This window comes from Micrasema longulum, unplaced genomic scaffold, assembly GCF_059751315.1.
Source record: "Micrasema longulum isolate JH-2025_06_02 unplaced genomic scaffold, ASM5975131v1 h1tg001641l, whole genome shotgun sequence".
NCBI lineage: Eukaryota > Metazoa > Arthropoda > Insecta > Trichoptera > Brachycentridae > Micrasema > Micrasema longulum.
This window is the reverse complement of record NW_028278820.1, coordinates 42,336-67,044: the sequence shown is the minus strand read 5'-3', so window position 1 is coordinate 67,044 and position 24,709 is coordinate 42,336. Positions and strand designations below refer to the sequence as shown.

Genomic DNA, 24,709 nt, shown 5'->3' with positions numbered 1-24,709 from the left:
CCGGGAACAGGGTGAACGGTGCACTAAAATCTACTTTGGCAAACAAATGTTTATCGCAGAAGGCTAAACTAGCAGTTCACAACGGAGTTCTAGTTCCAACTCTAATGTATGGGAGCGAAGTATGGAATTGGAAAAATAATGATGAAAGTAGGTTGAATGCTGTCGAAATGCGATCCCTCAGGCGAATGTGTGGTAAAACGATGTATGATAGGTGCACAAATGTCGAGATCCGTGAAGTGTGTAAGGCTGAGACATGCATTATTGACAGAATTAAGAAAGGGGTGCTGCGTCGGTTTGGACATGTAGAGCGAATGGACAGCGAAAGAACGACTAAAAGGATTTACGATGCAAATGTTGATGGATGCAGAAAACGAGGAAGACCGAGAAAGACATGGCACGATCGAGTCCATCAAATACTTGAAGATGGACATGTCAAAAGTAGGAATAATCGGCGTGCGTGCATAAGAAGATGTATGAATGTAGAGGAAGCGAGGTCTGTATGCCAGATAGAGTGTTATGGCGTTCTATCCTCTCTGCCTACCCCTACGGGGAAACGGCGTGATGGTTTGTTGTTATTGTTGTTGTTAAATATGGAAAATATTAAAAAACTCCTATTTTTATTCATTTATTTATTATTTATCATGCTATTTATTGCATTTAGCCGGCGGTTGGCGGGTCAAATGTCAAGAAAAGCTGTCGCCATAGTAATTGTTATTGATTTATCCCTTTTTTTGTATTAGATACTCTTTACTATTTTGCAAATGCAATATATTGTATTATTTTTTTATAGTAAACGCCGATTTTTCGCCAGCGAACTGTATCATTTACGAGGAAAACAAAAAACAATTTGACGGGAGCGAACTTAGAGATTAAACACGCGTTGACTTATGACTGCAATAACTTAAGCACGTTGATTATTGTTCATTGTATCGCTCAAATGCTCAGCATGTTTTTAAGTACGTCGATAGTTATTTGTTATTGAGCTACTGGAGGCAGACGGCTGGGTGATCTGGAAAGTGACATGGGAGCTCTCATGATGAGAGCAACTGGTCCGAAGAACTGGCATGGTGCAGAGAAAAATGGAGACAGGTTCTGGAGGGCCACAACGGGCTGCGGCCCGACTGATGATGATAAATGTAAAAATAAATGTGAATGAAAAATTTAAACTTACCCAATGACGTGTTGATCTTTTAGTACCTCGGATTCGCCAGAAATAATTTCAGCTATTTCTTCATCGGTCAGTCCTGGCTTGCCCAAATCTGCATTGGAAAATAATCATTGTCAAATGCATAATATTTTATGTTAAAAAAGTAAAAGGGAAATGGCGTATTTGACGTCCCGGAATGGGGAAATAACACTTTTTTTGTTACTTTTTAAAGTAATAAAAGTCTGTAAATTACTCTCGAGTAAAATTTTTTTAAAATTGCTAATTATTAGTACCGTAAAAAATATTTCCGAATTTGTAATTTTGACTTCCCGCAAAAAAGGTTATTCCATTGGCCACGCCCCTAACACGTCACGATTTATGTTTATTTGTTCCTGGCCATTCAAATTCGTTTAGATCATTCTCACGAATCTTGTCGTTCTTTTTTTTTATTAGCAATATTTTGAGTTCTTCCAAATTTTTATTAACAAGGACTGGATTCAACATCAACAGATGTATGAATTGAAGGAATATAGACGTTCAAATACGGGCAGAATGGTGAATGTTCCAGTGTGTAAAATGGCCTAATTTGTCATATATAATTGACTAATTTGTTGTTAAAAAATTAAGGAGAATATTTCATTTACTAATTTGTGGTAAAATAATGAAGGAGAATATATAATTTACTAATTGGTGGCTAAAAAATGAAGGAGAATATATCATTTACTCATGTGTGGATAAAAAATGAAGGAAAATATATCATTTACTAATTGGTGGTTAAAAAATGAAGGAGAATATATCATTTACTAATTGGTTGTAAAATAATGAAGGAGAATTAACTATTGACTAATTTGTTGTTTAATAATGAAGGAGAGTATATCATTTACTAAATTATTGATAAAAAATTAAGGAGAATATATCATTTACTCATTTGTGGTTAAAAAATAAAGGAAAATATATAATTGACTAATTGGTTGTTAAAAAATGAAGGAGAATATTTCATTTAATAATTTGTGGTAAATTAATGAAGGAGAATATATCATTTACTCATTAATGGCTAAAAAATTAAGGAGAATATATCATTTACTCATTTGTGGTTAAAAAATAAAGGAGAATATATAATTGACTAATTGGTTGTTAAAAAATGAAGGAGAATATATCATTTACTCATTAATGGCTAAAAAATTAAGGAGAATATATCATTTACTCATTTGTGGTTAAAAAATAAAGGAGAATATATAATTGACTAATTGGTTGTTAAAAAATGAAGGAGAATATTTCATTTACTAATTTGTGGTAATTTAATGAAGGAGAATATATCATTTACTCATTAATGGCTAAAAAATTAAGGAGAATATATCATTTACTCATTTGTGGTTAAAAAATAAAGGAGAATATATAATTGACTAATTGGTTGTTAAAAAATGTAGGAGAATATTTCATTTACTAATTTGTGGTAAATTAATGAAGGAGAATATATCATTTACTAATTAATGGCTAAAAAATTAAGGAGAATATATCATTTACTCATTTGTGGTTAAAAAATAAAGGAGAATATATAATTGACTAATTTGCTGTTAAAAAATGAAGGAGAATATTTGATTTACTAATTTGTGGTAAATTAATGAAGAAATATATATCATTTACTCAGTTGTGGTTAAAAAATAAAGGAGAATATATAATTGACTAATTTGTTGTTAAAAAATGAAGGAGAATATTTCATTGACTAATTTGTGGTAAATTAATGAAGATGAATATATCATTTACTAATTGGTGGCTAAAAATTGAAGGAGAATATATCATTTAGTCATATGTGGATAAAAAATAAAGGAGAATAGATAATTGACTAATTGGTGGTTAAAAAATTAAGGAGAATATATCATTTACTAATTTGTGGTTAAAAAATTAAAGAGAATACATTATAACTTATCATAATACATAGTAAGATACTGATCTTGTGTAATAATTATTATTTTAAAAATATTTATATTTATTCATACCATCCTCGTTTTCTTCTATTCCATGACCATTCGTACAGTTTTGAAATCCGTTGGCTCCATTCTGTAGTCCGTTCGTTCCATTCTGAAATGTGCTGGCTCCATTCTGAAGTGTGTCGGTTCCATTCTGTAGTCCATTAGTAACTCTACTCGGCTGAACAGAAGCAAAACTCTTGGAAGCTTTGGTCATGACCAAAGCGGCCGGTTGATCAATAATTGGTTCATCGCCATTCTCTAAAACCTATTTTGAACAGTAAAAAGCAATTGAAGCATTTATGATAATTGCAATGAGGAAATTTAGTGCTAAAAAAGGATATTAAAAATTGTTTCTTACACGCGGTAAAAATAAGACAATTTGATTATATGGCCACGTTTCTCCAAAATGTATCAATAAATATATTATAACAATGTTAATACAATGACATAGTTCATTGTCTAGGGAAATTTGATATAAAAAAATTAAAAAAGATTATTTTGAGAGATTTAACTCTATCAGCCTTCTGCCATTGTCATTGACCTGCCTCAAAATGTTCGCGGACTCAGAACCAAAATGACGTATTAGGGGCATGGTGAATGCAATGGCCGTTTTTGCGGAAGTTTCACATTTCAGATCATCATCATCAGTGGCACTACAGCCCATTGTGGGTCCTGGCATCCCCCAGAATCTATTTCCATTCCTCTCTGCACCCTGCGGCTCTTCTCCAGTTCGTCTGGCCAATCGCTCTAATGTCACTTTCCACATTATCCAGCCATCTTAATTTTGGTCTGCCTCTGCTTTGTCTGCCTTCCGGAGTGATATGAAGAATCTTTTTAGGGGTACGGTTATCATTCATTCTGTGCACATGGCCCAGCCATTGTAAGCTTCTTATTTTGATGAATTGTGCAATGTTGGGTTCGCCATACAGTGCTTCATTCATGATTAAACCGTCTCCTCTACACTCCATTTCGATTGACAGCATTAAATATCTTCCTTAATATTTTTCTTTCAAATACTAATACAGGTAAACGTAAATGTCGTTTTGCGTCAATTTATAATTACGCCGGTTGGTTCGGCCGACACCAGACGACAGTAGGCGCCGCGATTCTAATGGCAGACACACTTTTACACGTTGTTTTATTATATTACCGTGTACACGAGCAGCCTATTGTGTGCGTGAAATTGTTTCAGAGCTAGTTTTTGTTTTGTTTTTAGGAAAAATAAAAAGGTCTGACCATATTTTTTATTTTATTATTATCAAAGTTAAAAGAATATTAAAATATGTGTAGTTTACGCTTTGTTTCTGCAAGAAAAGAAGCAACAATCAAAGCAAATGAAATTGGATGTATTTTTCAAAAAGTGTGAGAATTTAATTTAGTACCGACGAACTGGTGAGTTAGTATTTATTATGAAAAGAAGATTTATTGATAAGGACCCCTGCAAAACTATTTACAAAGCAATTATTGAACCACACGTTAACTACTGTAGTAGCATTTTATTTTTATCAAACAAAGAAAACATAGATAAACTAACTGTATTACAAAATAAAGCCTTTAGAATCATTTTGAAAAAAAACAGATATACGAGGGTAAAGTCGATGGTAAATGAAATGAAATTATTAACATATAAACAAAGAATATTTTACAATACAATGATATTTGTTCATAAAATTATAAACTCTAAAAAAAACAGAATTTTGGAAAAAAATTGATCGGAACCAGCGTGAACACGATCACAATACTAGAGAAAAAAACAAAATTAGACTTCCATTTAGGAAAAAGGCAAAGTCACAAAATTCAATTTTATTTAAAGCAATTAAAAAGTATTACGAAATGGAAAAAAATATTTATGAAGAAAAAAACATATCAAAATTTAAAATAATGGTCAAGACATATGTGATAAACAATTTATAAATTAAATATATTTTCAATGTTATTATTAGAACACACATAACAATATGTATGATATGTGTGCCCTACTTTAAGATTTAAATAAATAAATAAATAAAAAAATCATTATTTATATCAAGAGGTTATTATTTATTTTGTACACGAATTTAAACTATATTTATTAAATACACGTTTTTCAATATTTATAAGATGCGTATTAAATACTATTACTAGAGAACTTTTTAAACAAACTAAGCAATTAAATATAACTGAACTCTTTCAACTAGAATCACTAAAATTTATCCATAATAGCCTTTAATGTAATTGTAGACGAAGAACTAAAACCTGTAAAAAAATGTAGTCAACATGGACATAATATGAGAATATCAGAAAAATATCATACACTACTTTCTTAACTCTTGTGTGGCTGTGATGTCACACTAGTCGACATAGGACACATAGCCTCTTCTACAAAATTAAAGATTTTATATCAAGAAAGGAAAAAATTATGATGTACGAAGCCTATGTCAAAAGTAAATTGAGTTACATGATCGCCTTCTGGGGAACTGGTAACAAGACAGACATAACAAGAATACAAAGACAACAAAATAAAATTCTTAAACTAACATACAACCTACCCTACCTGACCTCTACGACTGAACTGTACAAAAAAACACACCAGTTTGACATAAACTACTTGACTAAAATTAAGACCTTAAAAATTGTGCACAAAATAACACTGGAAAACATACAAGACGACGACATAATATTAGTCAAAAATGCTGACATACATAAATATAACACCAGACAACAAAAACACTATCATATTGAAAAAGCAAAGACAAACACAGGACAGTCAAAAATACTACATAATGGACTTAAACACTACAACGACCTACCTTACTACTTGAAAACTTTTAATGGAGACAAATTTAAAATCAATCTGAAAAAGTACATGATGACTGAACTAACTAGACTAGACGAGACATAAAATGACTAGACAATATTAAATTTCTAATGTAACCCTAACGGGTTTTTTAAAATTGTAAATAAATAAATAAAAAAAAGACTTGATATATCTCTCTTATTTTTTAAAATTATGAATTCGTATTTTTTGTAATTTTCAAATGGACATTTTCACACCGGATTTGAAAAGTGAATTTTGTACAACTATGCTGGATGTTAATACAAAAAAATATTTATCCTCGCCACGCGAAAAAAGAGTGTCCGCTAATTCAGCAACACACATGTATAAGAAAGAGCACGAAGATAGAACTCATCACAAGGAAGACAGAAACGCTGTTATATGGCAGGTGTTAGTGTGAAAGAGACAAAAACAAAAGTAAGTAAAGTGTAAAATAGATTCAGATTTCAGCCGGTTGATAACAGTGATGGGAAACGCACGCGCGTAATCTGAGCGGCGTATTTATGATTATTAATTTATTTTACTATAACAGGGCTAAATTTTATGTTTATTGGCACAAATAATGGAAAAGGGATTATTAAACAGTATGTCTCCATATTTTTTTTTTTCAACTTTTGAACTTTAAATTATTCCGTCTTTTACTAGTGGTAACACGATGTTACATCACCGCGCGCAAAGGGATTATTTACCACAGTCTTTTAAGAGTTAAACGAGACAAGGAAACTCGAGACTAATAAGCCAGGTACTGAAATTATACAATAACCACCAGACAAAACTAAACAGAAAGACTCAGACAAACTTTTGAAAAGATGTAAAAAATATTATTTTAAACAGAGTATGAATAAAAACTGTTTATATCATTTTTGTAAAATGAATGTAATAATCCGTAAGGGTTAATAAATAAATTTTCAAATAATTAAAAAAACATGTTAGATTGTATTTTGGATGTTTGTAGCACTTACTTTGTAGTTCATTGTTATATTTTAAAAGAATAAATAAAATTACTTTGTTCTATGAACCACTTTTTTATTGTCACAACCGACTAGTTTCGGCAACTCACGTTGCCATCTTCAGGGTTATATAATAACTTATTATTACGAGATAGCCGGTCAACAGCAGCTGCAGAGCCACCCCTATCAACAATTCAACTATACACACGGCGAGGTGTCATGTATAACCAGGGGCGAATGCTCTTTATAATTGATTACATGCAGCTTACCATATTTTTTTGACATCGAAAGTAATGTTTTATGTTACAGTATTATAAGGAAAAAACACATCACCGAAAAAATATATTACTTTTCTTGGGTAAGTAAATTTATATCATATTCCTTTATTCCATACAGCGACCAGTTGCGCCTCTATTGGCCAAAATTATTACTACTGGATTACACGAAATTACTCTGCTGATTTAAAAATACAAATTTAAACACGTCTTTAACCTAAAATTTTAGAATCTTGTTCGAAAAATTACACTTGCGATTACAGTAAAATCTTGCAGCTTTCATTAACGCAATTTAGTCTTTGAATACTTTTTCATAAGAGCTAGTATTCTTTAAAATACATCAATTTGACTTACACGTTCTAACAAGGTGACAATATACGCACTCGTTATGTGTGAGAAAGAGAAACCGAATATATTTTTTATGTCTTAACACGAAAGTTACAATAATAAGTAAGTAATTGATCATACTTATGTTTCGGTGGTTTGAAAGTAAATTTACTTTAAAATAAATAAATATTTTGATATTTTAATCGAAACGAATTGATATTTTAATCCATAATATAGTATAAATCCTTTAGTCGGTTTTAAAAAACAAAGATTCGCTTATTGTTTTTTAATTGTAATTCATTTTTGTGCATACGATGACAGTTGAATATTGTAGGTTATTCTTCAGTATCCATTTAAACTTTTAAAATTTAGTTAAAGTTATGATAAAAACGTTCCTAGTGTATAGTGTTAAGAATAAATATACATGAAGAATTATAAAATGTATAACTTATGTCGTTTTGTAAATAATAATGTGATATAAAAGTCGATGAAACAATGATTCTTAAAACGTAATTTATGTTTTGTTTGGTGAACTATCGTACTCGGTAAGGAATACTTTTAAATTATTTAGTTTTTATCCCATTTATTAAGAAATAGTGATTTATTTCAAGACAAGTTATAATAGTCGGACTTAACCAAAGATGCATGCTAATGAATTAATGAGTTTTATTAATGACTTTTTCGGCGATTGGCCCAAAACACGAAATAGCTGCGCGGATGGCTCACTGCTTTCTAACGACAAAGCCGGGGGTTCGAGTCCTTAGGGGTTTCCTATTTTTTTTGCAATTATGTTTTTTTAAATTGTATTTCTTAAATCAAATGTTTGTGCTACATTAGAAAATATTTTTACTGAAACTATTAGCCGCTGGAGCCATTTGTTAGGAATTATTTATCAAATATAAAATAGACTTGTTTTTTATATGCCATACTACCGCTATGGACATTTTATCAGAATTTTCGTAGCTTACCAATTTAAAAACACACCGCTCGCCACTGATAAATACCCTACGCACTATGAAATGCAACGAAATAAATAAATGATACATCGCTTCTTTACTAATTTACCTTTTTTAATTCTTCCACTTTCTCGTTCAAACTTTCTTCTGTCAAACACTCTTTAGTGGCGGCTTCGGTCTGCATCTTCGACTCTTGAATACCGCTCAACTGAGATTTGAAGTCTTCGAAAATCTTCCGCGTCTCGGGAGTGTCGTCCAGCGTTGTCTTCGGGCACTCGGACTGCCGTCTAGAAACCTCCGCGTTTTTCACCGTCTGCTCTATGGATTCGGCAGACATTTTCCTGAAACACTGAACGGATTTGCAGGAGTCGAGCGATTTTTTCGCGTCGAATGTCGTCTTCTCAACCGCGTTGGATTCCGCCATTTTCAACAAGCCGTTCGAGAAACTATTCTGCTGGGCTTCCTGTTGACATAATATTTAATTAAATTGTGAAGTGAAGTGAAATGAATGAAATGATGGACATGGACTTGCCATGGACAAAAGAGTATGGTTTACTAATAAACCCGTCTAAAACACAAATTATGTTTGCAGGTAGCCAAAGATTGCTTAGTAAGCTACACATACCTTCACTTAATCCTCTTATTGTCAATGGTACCAATATTCAGTACAGGAAATCCGCAAAAAATCTAGGAGTACTAATGGATGAACATCTCTGCTGGCGAGCTCATACTAATGAATTAAGCCGCAAAATATTTTTCAGTCTACACTCACTTAGAAGGTTGCAAAAATTCTTACCCATTAGTACTAAATGCACCCTGGTACAAGCATCACTACTACCCATTCTAGATTACGCTGATGTTTCCATGACTGATTTAAGCTGTGAGCGACTCGATAAACTTGAACGCCTTCAGAATACATGCATAAGGTACATTTTTGGTGTTAGGAAATATGACCACATTTCTGATTATCGTAGGCAACTGAAATGGCTCAAAATTAGACAGCGGAGAGACTATCACTCACTCTCACTTCTGTTCAATGTGATTCATAGTCCTAACGCTCCTATATACCTATGTGAAAAATTTCAACGCTTATCAGTTCATGGTTTACCTCTTCGTTCTCATTCTCAAGGCACTCTCTTAATACCCATACACAATTCCTCTTTCTTCTCTAACTCATATAGTGTCCATGCGGCTCGGCTGCGGAATCATCTCCCATCCACCATCAGAGATGTTACTACATTATCTCTGTTTAAATCACGTCTGAAGAAACATCTCCTTTCTCTTCCTTAATCTCTCCTCCTTTCCTTTTTCCTCTTTCCGCTTTTTTCCTTTTCCCCATTGAGTAATAGTTTTGATTTAAGGTAAATTATAAACAAATACGTTTATTTCTATTTTTATATATTTTTAACTTTTTAATCTTTTTTTTCTCTATTGAATATGTTCTGTAACTTGAATTATAAAAATAAAACTTTTATTTTATTGGTTGGTTGGAAGAAATTGCCATTTGGCAATAAGCCCGCCAATGTACAAATAACAGTATGTACAAAAAGTTAAATAAATAAATAAAAAATAAAAAATGAATGAAAAAGTCCTCGTGAAATCGAGACAGAGGTCGGCTACAAAACGAATCCAGAACATGACTTTTTATTATTAAATCCAGCATATCTCAAGAGCGAATCGTCCAAATAAGCTATTATGCACAGCTTACCATTATGTTTGACTTTCGATAATAATGTTTTGTATCATGGAAACTATATTTATGGGAAAATATCTGTTCTTTCTTATAAATCAACACCTCCGTTAAAATCATCCTTCAAAAGAAATATCTATAAAGGTGCGCCCAGCGCCTAGCCCCTTCTCAAATAACGATGAAACTAGCCAGTTATTCCTCCGTACAAAAAAGTACACAGCATTTTATGTCTTTAACCTCTCTCTGTCTTTAACTCTCGCTGCCTCCGCCTACCATGGAATCACTTCTCTACAATACCGCAGTGTGTGCGGACCAACTACAGCTTCACAAAATTGTGACAGGAATAGTTGACAGTGCAGAACTGATAACGATAAAACTAGCCAGCTTATTTCTCGTCTCATCCTTCGTGAGTGTGTACCACATAAAATAAAATACTTAAACTCATTAAAATAGCATTATATCAATTCATTAGTTAACCCATAGAAAATTTGTTGATAATGATCCTTAAGATAAAAATAACTTTATTTAATTTACTTACAAATAACTTTGAATTATGTATCCTTACCTCTGTTCTGTATAAATACATTTAACTTTTTAATAAAGATACCAGTCTCGAAGATGTCGCGAAAGCGATGAAACCGGTCACTGGATATTCCAAATTTGTGGATTAAAGTGAACTCGTGTTTTATTTATATAATAAAATTTTTTTTAAAAGTCTTGAAAAATTTAAATATTTAGTTTCTAACCTTCCTAGATAATCTTGAGGAATAAAATGATCTTTCAAATGAAATGAGTGTGGAATAAATGTCTTAAAGAGTAAAAAATTTTAAATTAGAGTTTGAGGAATGAAGTGCTTTAAAGAATGTGGAGATGACAGAAGGATCAGAGGTTCGTGATGATGCTTTAGTTAAGTGGAGCTATTTGGAATGATTTGTTTGCAGGGTCAAAGCACCAATGAATGAGCGTTTAAGATTCAGCTTGTAGTGACATCCACATCAAAGGTGATTTAAGCTGTGAGCAACTCGATAAACTTGAACGCCTTCAGAATACATGCATAAGGTACATTTTTGGTCTTAGGAAATATGACCACATTTCTGATTATCGTAGGCAACTGAAATGGCTCAAAATTAGACAGCGGAGAGACTATCACTCCCTCTCACTTCTGTTCAATGTACTTCATAGTCCTAACGCTCCTATATACCTGTGTGAAAAATTTCAACGCTTATCAGTTCATGGTTTACCTCTTCGTTCTCATTCTCAAGGCACTCTCTTAATACCCATACACAATTCCTCTTTCTTCTCTAACTCATATAGTGTCCATGCGGCTCGACTGTGGAATCATCTCCCATCCACCATCAAAGATGTTACTACATTATCTCTGTTTAAATCACGTCTGAAGAAACATCTCCTTTCTCTTCCTTAATCTCTCCTCCTTTCCTTTTTCCTCTTTCCTCTTTCCTCTTTTTTCCTTTTTCCCATTGAGTAATAGTTTCGATTTAAGGTAATTTATAAACAAATACGTTTATTTCTATTTTTATATATCTTTAAATTTTTAATCTTTTTTTTCTATTGAATATGTCCTGTAACTTGAATTATAAAAATAAAACTTTTATTTTATTGGTTGGTTGGAAGAAATTGCCATTTGGCAATAAGCCCTCCAATGTACAAATAATCATTATGTACAAAAAGTTAAATAAATAAATAAAAATAAATTTCATTATTTAGCGTACAAAATAAAATAAAACAATTAAAAACACGTTAATTTTTCTAAGTACTTTTACTTTTTTATTGAAATACGAGTATTACAATTAAAATTAATATTTTAATTTATTTCAACAGAGAGGGAAAAATTTTTCTGAGAAGGGAATATGGAAGTCTAGGCATTTACAGGGCTTATGACCTGTCATTGGCTGGTTTAAGTGGCCTCTTTACACACTGTGTAACATTCACCATTCTGCCCATGTTTGAACATCCACATTTACAGAACATCAAAATTTTGTTGATAAATTACCTGGTCCATGAAGAGGTATAGAAATTGAAAAAATAACATTTTCAGGCGTTGCCTAGTATGTAGGTGAAATAATTCAATTGGATGAATCTCACCCGCATAAATAAAGGTTTCAGCTCTTTAACTTCACAAACATCAACATATGAAGGAATATGGATGTTCAAATAAAGGCAGAATGGTGAATGTTACACAGTGTGTAAAGTGGCCACTTAAACCAGCCATTGACAGGTCATACGCCCTGTAGATGCCTAGACATCCATATTACCTTCTCTCAAATGTTCTTCATCTCTGTTGTGTTATTGCTATTTTTATTTTAAAAAAAACGAAATGCCTTCCTCTAGATCACACACGAAATGCTGCAAAAATGATACGGGATGACGCGCGTTACGAGCAAATTCGCGAAAAACATGTTTTTTTTAATCCCAAGATGTATTGTGAGTATGCTGAGGACTAACTAAATAATAAAAGATATTTGGATAATTGCGTCGCTTTCGTGCACTATCTCTCGAGATGCGTGAATGATAAAGTTGTGACAGGATGATAGGATGATATTCAAAACACATAAACCAAAAATCACTTCCAGAGTTAGATCCACACAATATCATTCGGGACTCGAGCAATGAGAGGCAAGCTTTGTTTGAGTGCTTGTTAGTGTTAATAATATGTAGCTTTATAAGCATTACCTTCCTTTGAAGCAACGTAGTTTGGCTTTCATTCTCAGTACTTAAAAAGCAGTTCTGCGAGTTGCTGGCAGAGGTGATTGTACTGCCAATATCACTTGGCTCTGTAGCGGAAGCAGATTTAGGGAGAGCTAATGATACACAACTACTTTCTGGGGGTTCGTTAGTAGGCAGCCTAAAGGTTTGGGTGGATTCTACGTCAGCCAAAGCGGTTTCGCCATCAGCGCTTTCGACGATTGAATCTTTCGCGCTGACGGCGTTCTGAACTGTCACTTCAGCCGAAGCTGCGTGTTCGCTTTTGCTGCATTCCATTGCGGAAGACTCACTTTTGCTCATTGCCGATGATTCTTTTTTGACCGAAGTAGATTGGAGTGTTACGGTTGGGTGATCGGGAGGATTCGGGTCTAAGGGGCTGGGTTGACAGACGAGTACAAACAGGTTTTGAGACTTTTCCCCCGCCGCCCTCTTCACGGCGACGGATTGCGACGGATCCACAAAACAAATTTCTTCTTTTTGCAGATCGAGCTTGAGGCTTTCTCTTTTTTTGGAGATCGGGTCGCCGATTATCTCGTTGTTGTCCGCTGGCTTTGTTTCCGAATTGTCTGTGATGGTTTTGACTTCGATGGACCCCGGTTTTCTGACGATCGAAAAGTCTTCGTGGATGTTTTCTTCGTCAGTCTGGTGTTTGCCTTCTAGTTTGATGTCGAGTTTGAAGAGATATTCATCTGTGTTTGGTGTCTGTGGATTCCCCACCACTTTCATCATTTTCTTGCGTTTCTTTTCTTTTTCAGGCGGCTGGGAGATTTCTTCGCATGAAAAACTGTCTTCCTCTATGATCATTTCGCAAGTTTCTTCGCTGCTTTCATTGAGACTAAAAGACTCTACAACATCGGTACTTTCTTGACTGAGCTTACAAACGACTTCGTAAGATTTATTTGTAACGGTGCCTTCAACCACCTTTGGTTCTTCAATCTTCGCGATGGTTTCAGTGCAGGTTTTTTCACATTCAACTACATTTAAATCCACGTCCGTTTCTTTAATTGTTGCAAGTTTTTCGGAAACCACAGCTTCACTAATAACTTGATCTATAACTTCAGCGCACTGTTGCGAAACTGACTCAGACTGTGATACAGTTTCTTCCACTTGAGACCGTTTCACCTCTTCTAATTGGGTTGTTTTAACCTCTTCAACTTTAATTTCTTCCTGTTGCTTTTCAACTTCTGTTTTTATTTCTTCACGGACCGCTACCTTTTTGATTTCTCCCTTCTTAACTGAAGCTTCAGTAACCTCAACCTTATTTGCCAGCAAAATCTGACTTGAATTTTGCTTGTCCAATTCGGCCAACCATTCAAGAGGGTCCTTTCCATTGACAGTAACGTCAACTCCAAATTCACTGTGAAACACTTCCTTCATCACTCTACTAGTGTCTGCGGCTTCAGTTTTAACAGACACAGGTTGATCCGGAGGTTTTTCCACTGTGGTTTGGACATGGATATCTTTACTTTTGCATTGTGTCTTGGCCGTGGTCTCTTGCGTAACCTGCGTTTTATTCATAGTTTCTGTGAACATCTTCATGAGGCCAGCCAGTTGTTGGCAAGTCTCTCCGCAGACTACTTCCTTCTGCGCCTGTTGCTGTTGAGAGTGAAGATACGAACAATGGCAGCACTGGTTGTTAGTGATCATTTGGGTTAAGATCACCATCACGTCGGTCAGATGAATGAAGAAAGTCTTAAGCAAAACGTCCGTTTGAGACTGGTTGGGGATATTTGCGGATACACATGGAATTTTATAATTTCTCTGCTTGGCTTCTTGAGTTAGAATACTGGCTGCGTTGATTGTTTTGACTTTTGCTTCTTCTAATGAAACGTCTTCTCGGGATAGCTCTCGGACTTCTTTTGATATTACGATGGGACTTGCCCTTTTGGGTGGTTCGATCTTCTCTTTAGGGGTTTCACATCTCTTGACTGTGACGAGCTCGTCAGTTTCAACAAGTTCGAACCTGTCCACGGCGACATTCTCGATAACTTCCGTGACCGGAGTGACGGAAGGATTTCGTATCCTGCAAGACATTTTGTACATACTCGGAGATGGAGTCGAAGCTCTTTCGAAATCCTCAATGATCCTCTTGAAGCTTTTGATCTCGACATCTTCGATTGTTTCTTCGTAAGTGGACATGACCTCGAGATTGATTTTCTTTTCTTTAAGAGTGCATTCTTTCTTAGACTCGCAATTGATTTTTTTATCTGTTGTACTTTCTATCTTGCAGGTTTTTACATCATTAGACTCTTTTTTTACATCATCTCCTTGTTGTTTGATCACTACATCTTTTTTTACATTTTGTTCTTGTTTTTTGACAAGTTCGCATTTAGCCTCATTTATTACTGATCTTTCCTGTTTTTCTTCTTCAGTCGTTTTGGCCGACTTTTCTATCGCATTGAGATCTAGAAATATGTCGCCGTTGAAAGGCTTCGGGACGCACGTCGCGAGTTTGGCTATGGGCTTTTGAATCTGCGGATTGCAAGTGTGTCGCTCGGTTTGAAACTCGTCTGTGTGGAGGGGAGACAGGATGAGAGGTCTCTCTAAAGGGGGGAGTATGCTGGAGAGGTCTTTGCAGAAAGGTTTGTATGTCTTGGCTATCGGTTTGTATATAAAGGGGGCGTCGCTGAAGGGTGAGGGCGATGATACCTTATTTACACATCCGTTGGTGAGCGGACAAGGGTAGATGTCGTTGGTGAAATGAGGGATCTCGGGATCGATACCAGCTTCTGGAATCGCGTATTTTTGTAATTCGTCCATGTTGTAATTGCCCCTGAAAAGAAATTTTTTGAATCTAGTTTTGAGTATGTCCAAATGTTTGCAAACAGGCTGTATTTCCTCCTTAGGGATTTTTTTTTTAATTATTTTTTTTTATGCCCATAAAGCTTTTACATACATGAAAGTTAATTTTAAAGCAACAATATAAAAAAAAACAATATAAAGCAACAAAAGATAGAACAGTGTTTAGAAGTAAATTTTGTATAAAAGAAAGAAGATGAGCTTTTTTATATATATATGAAAGTTATATAAGATATTAGTATATAAACAACATATTTTTTTATTTTAAAACAATGTAAATAAATAAAAGATAGGAACAGTGTAAAGAAGTATAGTTGGTATAAAAATAAAAAGATGAGTGTATAAACAACATAAATTTTAAAAATACAATATAAAGTAATAAAATATAGAAATGTATTCAGAAGTTAAGTTGGTTTTGGAATATTTAAAAAAAAATTTTTTTTTTAATAAGCTAATGAAATGCAGTCAAAGGTTTAAAGCATCTAGGTACATAATGTTATAAAATATAATATGAACAGAATATTAAGTTCTATTTGATATGGAACATATACATTGATCAACAATATTTTGAGTTTGTCCAAATTTTTGTAGACAAAATTAAATTAAATTTTTATTTATTTTTTAACTCTCTGGGGAGCTATGAATATTAACATATTACAACAGAGATAAAAAACATTTTAGAGAAAGTTATATGGAAGTCTAGGCATCTACAGGGCTTATGACCTGTCAATCTTTAACTTCACAAACATCAACATATGAAAGCATTGAAAGAATATAGATGTTCGAATATGGGCAGAATGTTGAATGTTACACAGTGTGTAAAGTGGCAACTTAAACTAGCCATTTAATGTTCTTCATCTCTGTTGTAATTTGTTAATATACATTGACATTTAAAATTTACAAGACTAGATCTGAATTGGTTGCAACAGAGTTCGAAAATGTTTTTAGAAGGGAATATGGAAGTCTAGGCATTTACAGGGCTTATGACCTGTTATTGGCTGGTTTTAGTAGACACTTTACACACACATTTCCTCAACTCTGACGTCATACTGAAGCTATGTCATTTCGGTGCGTAGATATGTGTACCGTGACGTACGCTTCCCCTTGTTTCATATCGATGTACCTACCCAAAACTTGAAGGTGGGCGGTCGGTAGTATATCTTCGTAATCGCTAGAGATTTATCTTCAACTATACCGTCAAGGTGAAGGTATGACGTTTTTATCTTCCCATTAATGTCACACTGTTACACTCACCGACACAATGAGGAATTCCACTGTTTTCTAAATTTTTTTTACTATTTAACTAAGCAAAAATATACTTTTTTTTTTGCGTTATTTACAAAGATATGATTTTTAAAAGTGACATTTATCAAATACCGAGCTAAATGACTGTAATCAGTGTGTCACTTTTCAGTAGTGACGTCATGAAACGGTTGGCGTTCTTACTTTCACTGACCTGACAAGAATCTATGGAATATTTCTTTGATTCATTAAGTTGATCGTAATTTGCTCATTTCTATGTTATGGTTGTTTTTACGAACGTTTCGATTTAGGAAAACCTAGAAAGTTGACATAATCTCTGGTTGAAATGTCAAATTATACAAATTATACTCTTTTTTATATGGTCAAAACGTTCCTTACAAGGTGCGGGGGCTTTAAAGCGGAAACCGGAAATACTACACGTAGATATAAGGAGTGACGTCATTATTTACGATTTTAAAATGAATACTATTTTTAACATTTTTTTATTTATTTTTGCGTGCGTTTTTAAGATATTTCATCCTACTCCAAAATTTTTAAATATTCACGTGTTCACGAAAACATTTTAAAAATTTAATTCCGGGTTGGACTGGAATTCCTCATTAAGCGCCCGCAGGCACTCACTCCAATGTTGTTTTTTTATTGATATTTTTATGCATGCTTCAATTAAATCAATTTAATTTCGTTGTATTAAAATCATGTTTACCTTAAAACTGTGATGAAGAAATTGTTGCCAGCGCGCGTGATGCAGTCATGGGCATTATCGTGAGTTATCCAACCGACCTTTTGGTCGTTCAAAGCGACTAATATGTCGCCCTCTTGCAAGCCCATGCACTCCGCCAATCCGCCTTCATTAACCTACAAATACAGTTACAAAATTCAATTTTATGCGTCGTAGTAAAATGGAAAAGTGTTCAGTTTGGTCTGTTCATTGTATTTTATTTATTTATATATACGCCCAATGGGCATTTTTATGGACACTTACATTTAAAAACATTAGAAACATCCTAAACAAAGCAACTTTAATTAATGTATACTATGCTCTAGCACAATCAACTATTAGTTACGGAATAATAGGATGGGGAGGAACAAATAAAACTACATTAGAGCCATTAATAAAAGCCCAAAAAGCCTTACTAAGAGTAGCCAGTAAAAAGCCTTACCAATACTCTACAGATAGACTTTTTACAGAATTTCCAGTACTAGACATAAGACAAATATACATAAAGACAATTTTAAGACATTTCCATCAACATCCTGACAGACATAATGACGGACAACAAATTTACGACACTAGGCAAAGACAAAAGACAATACTTCTGCTCCCAAAGAAAAAAACAAATTACGGACAAAGGCATTATACTTTTCTGGCCCCTAAGCTAGACAACTTTTTAAGCAAGGACATATTGGCGAACAAAATGAAAAACAATATTTTCAAAGCTAGAGTACATAAATGGATTGCTAAAAAGACTAGACAGGAAGCTGAGGAATATGTTTCATATATGAGAATGTAATTATAGTTTCTTGAAAATCCTTTTTCGTTTTATTGATGTAGATATGTTTTAATTTTTAATTTTTTTATTTCTTTTAAATTTTTACACAATTGATGTGAAATTATGTACAATTATGTATAAATAAAAAATACACTGACACTCCGGAACGTGCCTGTGGGCCAGTGGAGTGGCTATATCCATAAAAAATATATATATATTGAATGTACCTACCTATTGTATAGACATTTTTGTTAACTATGTATTTGTATTGTATTTTATATTGTATTAAATAAATAAAAAAATAAAATAGTAGACTTTGTGGGAGTGGAAGCGGGAGAGAGGTGTTTATAATTGAATTTGATTCAGTGATCGTTTGAAGAAGACAACTTGTTATCAAAGAAATCAAGACTGGGATGTTTGTTGGCAGACCTGAGAATTCTCGGCATAGGGGAATGGAAACCATAGTTAGTTCTATGGTTATCTGTATGAAATAGTAAGTTTTGTCTGAGGTTTCTAGTTGGGATATTTAATTTTATCGAGCTCAGTTGTTCAGGCGCATCAAAGAGTGAGTTGAGAATTTTAAATAGGACTATAAGGTCGGATTTATTTTGACGGTCTTGAAAAGAAGATATATTCAAGGTAGTTTCTAATTTATTATACGTATATAGGTCTCTGGATAAGCCGAACCTCCAGCCTATCTTTCTTAAAAAACGACGTTGAACTGATTCAATATTCTTGATGTGAACATCATAATATGGAGACCAGATAACAGAGGAATACTCTAGGTGCGGGCGAACTAGGGAACAGAAGAGAGTTTTAAGGGTATTGATATTTTTGAAGTCAGCTGTGCTTCTGTTAATAAACCCTAGAAGTTTTAAGGATTTATTGATAACATGTTCAATATGAATTGTAAAAGAAAGTTTCGTGTCAAATATAATACCCAAATCTCGTATGTTAGGATCTGTGTTAGGATTTTGCCAGTAGTGTCTTGATAATTTGACGTTCCTCTGTGATTTGGTATAGATACAAAATGTTTTTCTTCTGTTGCTTGAGCGCATGTTGTATAGGGCCAATTATGCTAATGTTTCCTACTGGTGGATTTTGTATTTAGTATTATGACGAGAAGTAATTTCGCCTGAGTTCGATAGGATCTGTGTTAGGATTTTGCCAGTAGTGTCTTGATAATTTGATGTTCCTCTGTGATTTGGTATTTATTTACACCTTTTATCAAAAATACAATTTTACGTTCACTTTGCCCAGCTAACAAGGGTACATACCCCGTTCCAAGCTAGGCAATTATATTCCAATATATGATAATAATCAACAAATTAATAGAGACCACAGACTAATACAATATAAACTTACTTGTACATGACACGTAAGGCTACTAAATACAGGAGTCCAAATGTATATTTAAAAGATAAGTAAAAACAGTATATTTAGATTACATCTTCTTCTCTGATCTCAATCCTGGGATTGGCTGGCAGCGATTACTTTCATTCTTCTCCTCCATTCCTCCCTGTCTTGTGCGGCTCTTTTAAAGTCAGCATATGATGAGCAGCGCACGTCCTCTAATAGGTCCTCCAGGTACTCTCGGCGTGGGCGTCCCCTAGGATTTGTCCCCTCGGTCATCCCCTCCATTATGACATTCTTGACGTATTACGTGGCCGATCCATCTCACTCGCCTTTCGGACAAGGTCCTGAGCAGGTGCCTTCCACCTTCGATTCTTTGGAGAACCTCCTCATTTGTAATGTGGTCTCTCCAGGAAATTCCTAGTAGTCTTCTATAGGACCACATTTCAAAAGCCTCTAGTCTCCGTTTATCTCTTTCGGATAGGCACCATGTCTCGCAGCCATACATCAAGATACTCCATACATAGGTCTTGATTAGGAGTATTCTTAGTTTTAGGTCTATATTATTTGATTCTATTATTTTTGACCTTTTATTAAATTCAAGTCTAGTTTGATGTATACGGCTGTCGACCTCGCTCTTAGACCGACCGTCCCACGTTATTTTGCTCCCGAGGTAGACAAACTCCTCGGTGTTCTTTAGTGGTATTCCCGACATCACTACTCTCATCTGGTGTTGCAGTCGGCCTACAGTCAGTAGCTTTGTTTTGTATTTATTTATCTTCATACTGTAGTTATTTTGAAGAATGCTTTTCATAGTTGTTAAGGCCTCTTGCAGTTCTTCTTCACTTTCAGCAACCATAGCAATATCGTCAGCAAACCTTATCATATCCATAGATTATATATACTTCCAGAAACCAGCTTGTAGAAATGTTTCCTGAGAAAAATTTGACAACAAGAATCGAGAATGTTATAATCCAGCATCCCTGCTAAAAATAATGTTGGAGGCATTTAAGATGTGGCTTCACTGAAGCATGCTTCGCACACCATGGACAAATTTTGTCAGCAATGTAGAAGTCCTGAGGAGAGTTCCATAACGGACAGTTGTTCAAATGTATAAAGATCCATAAGATCCCCTATCTTGGTCACATCCAGCGCGGAGACAAGTATGAAATTCTCCAACCTACACTTATGGCAAGATTCGGGGACAAAATGAACCTGGCAGAGGCAGTCTGGACCAAATTAGATGTGTGGAAGAGATGCTCCGGGCAGCACAAGACAGAGAGGCCTTTTTAGAAGTGATTGCCAATGTCGGGGACACCTGACATGGTACGAGAAGTAAACAAATATTATGATATGAGATGAGATGAGTATTATTCAATTAAAATCAATGACCTACTTCCGCTATCTATTAAAACAATTAGTAACGAGAAAATGTTTAAAAAGGCCATAAAAAAATGTGGAGGAGCTAGGTAAAATTAAAATGGATTGTCTCATTCGCTCAAACCAATATTGAATCAACCGCTCCACAAGTGTATAGCTTATGTTAGGTTTTTGTTATTTTCATTGTGCGTTTTGTAATATAAATAATGTATACGTACATTTATACCTAGTTTTTGAAACAGTCTGAATTTGTTAATTATCTCTGTTTATTAAGTTAGTCTTCTTTGTTTATTTTCAAATGTAAAAACATTAAAAAAATATTTATTGTTCAGTGTCCTCGGCACGGGCAACCCCAGTGAGGTCACATTATTTTTATTATTGATTATAGTTTGTAAGAGTACAATATGAATAAATAAATAAATAAAATTTAGAAAATTAATTGTATTTTCAAAATCTATATGAATATTGTGAAGAAATGTTTTCATATATAACTTTTTAAAAAATATTTTTTTTTTAATGTCCCTTCAAAAACGTGACATGTTTGGCATTGATAATTGTGACGTCAAGATTCATGACGATTTTTCATACAAAATATTTTTTTACTCTATAGTATTTCATTTCCTTATTCTTTGTGTGAAATATAAGCAGACTTCTTGGGCCAAGGGGTGATTTGATTAAAGGGTATTTGAACATTGTTTTTCTGTCATTTCCTCGCAAAAGCCACCCCGATACTGTGCGAAAAACACGACTGCACGTCGGACTGATTATGTCTGACTGAAATCGTTGAAATCGACGTTTTGTTGTTCCGTTTTCCCGTTTTCCGCGCCCCAAAACTGAACCGATTTGGTTGTTTTTTTAAAGAGAGAGTGTCAAAATAAAATTTTCTGTGTCGGGACTAGAGATGCAAGGCGGTAAAATTACCGTGGTATTTTACGAGAATTTTATCAGCATTCGGTAAAATACGGTATTTTTCGGTATTTTACGGTAATTTTCGGTAAGAAACGAATATGGCGTACTAATTATTATTTTTCGAAGATATAACAAATACGAGTAGCTTTGTTTTAGGACACTTTACATGACTGCTAAAACCAGGTTTAGATCCACCGAGTGGTTGTCGAGATTTATTAAAAGTATGGGACATTCAAGGTCATTCGGTATGTACTTTTTTCAGTTTTTCTTTTTTTTTGTCCCATACTGTAAACTCTTAAAAGACTGTGGTAAATAATACTTTTGCGCGCGGCGATGTAACGTCCTGTTACTACTAGTAAAGGACAGAATATTATCCAGTTCAGTGTGAAAAAAAAACGCGGAGACATACTGTTTAATAATTTCTTTTCCATAATTTATCCGGATCTGTTTAAATTTATTTCAACAGAGAGGGAAAAATTTTTGAGAAGGGAATATGGAAGTCTAGGCATTTACAGGGCTTATGACCTGTCATTGGCTGGTTTAAGTGGCCACTTTACACACTGTGTAACATTCACCATTCTGCCCAAGTTTGAACATCCACATTTCCTCAACTCTTCCATCTGTTGGCTTTTGTGAAGTAAAAGAGCTGAAACCTTTATCACGTGGGTGAGATTATCCGTATCCGGATCTGTTTTAACTCTTCAAAGACTGTGGTAAATAATCCCTTTGCGCGCGGTGATGTAACATCGTGTTACCACTACTAAAAGACGGAATATTCTTAAGTTCAGACATTTGAAAAAAATTAAAAATATACTGTTAAATAATTTATTTTCCGTAATTTATGCAAACAAACATATAATTTAGACCTGTTATAGCAAAATAAATTAAAATTCATAAATACGCCGCTCATGTTACGCGCGTGCATCCTCCATCACTGCCATCAACCGACTGAAGACTGAATCTGTTTTAGACCACACCCGCTGCAGAACAGCGTCTCTGTCTTACTTGTTATGACTTATATATTCGTGCTCTCTCTTGTATAAGGTATCTGTATAGATGTGTTGCTGAATTAGCGGACATCCATTCTCCGCGTAGCGCGGATAAATATTTTTGTACTAACATTTAGCATAGTGATACAAATTTTGCTCTCTATATTGGGTGTGAAGATGTCCATTTGAGGATTACAAAAAATACGAATTCATCGTTTACAAAAATTAAAGAGATATATAAATTCTTGTGCCCTATGTCGACTGATGTGACTACACAGTACACAGCCACACAATAGTTAATAAACCTCGACAGCCACCCGATGGATCTAAACGTGGTTTTCACTGTCATGTAACGTGTCCTAAAACAAAGCTACTCGTATTTGTTACGCACACACACACACACAAACCATCACGCCGTTTCCCCGTAAGGGTAGGCAGAGAGGATAGAACGCCACAACACTCTATCTTTGCATACAGATCTCGCTTCCTCTACATTCATATATCTTCTCATGCACGCGTGCCGATTATTCCGACTTTTGACATGTCCATCTTTAAGTATTTGTTGGATTTGGTCATGCCATGTCTTTCTCGGTCTTCCTCTATTTCTGCATCCATCCACATTCGCATTGTAAATATTCTTAGCCGTTCTCTCGCTGTCCATTCGTTCTACATGTCCAAACCGGCGCAGAGCTCCTTTCTTGATTTTGTCGATAATGCTTGTCTCAGCCTTACATAATGTACGGATCTCGACATTTGCGCATCTATCGTACATAGTTTTACCACACATTCGCCTGAGAGATCGAATTTCGACAGCATTCAGCCTACTTTCATCCCTGTTTTTCCAAGTCCATATTTTGCTCTCATACATCAGGGATGGGACCGGGACTCCGTTGTGAACTGCCAATTTTGCCTCTTGTGACAAGCATTTATTTGCCAAGGTCTATTTAAGTGCACCGTTCACTCTGTTCCCGGCACTCACCCTCCTTTCAATATCTTTCTCAGTCATTCCATCCCTAGTGAACATACTTCCCAGATACACAAATTTCTCTACTTGTTTTAGTATAACTCCATTCACAGTGATTTCACATTTAGTCATACTATTATTTCTTTCAAAAACCATCACATTGGATTTATCGACATTCATCAGCAAATCGCTTCTCTCGCATACATCGTAGACCTTTGTTACCAAGAATTGCAGTTCCTCTTTGTTATTAGCAAGGAGTACAGCATCGTCAGCATACAAAAGACAATTGACTTTTAAATCACCCATTTTTGCTCCCATTCTCAAGCCTTCCTTTATTTGTTATATCTTCGAAAAATAAAAATTAGTACGTCCTATTCGTTTCTTACCGAAAATTACCGTAAAATACCGAAAAATACTGTATTTTACCGAAATCTGAAAAATTCTCGTAAAATACCACGGTAATTTTACCGCCTTGCATCTCTAGTCCCGACACGGATAATTTATTTTTGACACTCTTTCTTTGAAAAACAACCAAATCGGTTCAGTTTTGGGGCGCGGAAAACGGAAAAACGGTCGATTTCGACGATTTTAATTAGGTACAATCAGTCTGACGTGCAGTCGTCTTTTTCGCACAGTATCCGGGTGGCTTCTGCGAGGAAATGACAGAAAAACAATGCTCAAATACCTTTTAATCAAATCATCCCTGGG

At 34.5% G+C, this 24,709-nt stretch overlaps 1 protein-coding gene across 1 annotated transcript in view; it reads right to left on the bottom strand.

The window, feature by feature from the left end:
- Positions 1-24,709, bottom strand: part of LOC148274486 (uncharacterized) — an 83,647-nt gene that overhangs the window by 37,275 nt on the left and 21,663 nt on the right. Inside the window, exons 2-6 of the mRNA XM_088237038.1 lie at positions 17,620-17,771; positions 12,567-15,627; positions 8,550-8,903; positions 3,145-3,382; positions 1,172-1,259 (exon numbers count right to left, since the gene is read on the bottom strand). Of these exons, the coding sequence (XP_088093164.1) occupies positions 1,172-1,259; positions 3,145-3,382; positions 8,550-8,903; positions 12,567-15,627; positions 17,620-17,771 (3,893 nt within the window). The remainder of the gene's footprint in view (positions 1-1,171; positions 1,260-3,144; positions 3,383-8,549; positions 8,904-12,566; positions 15,628-17,619; positions 17,772-24,709) is intronic.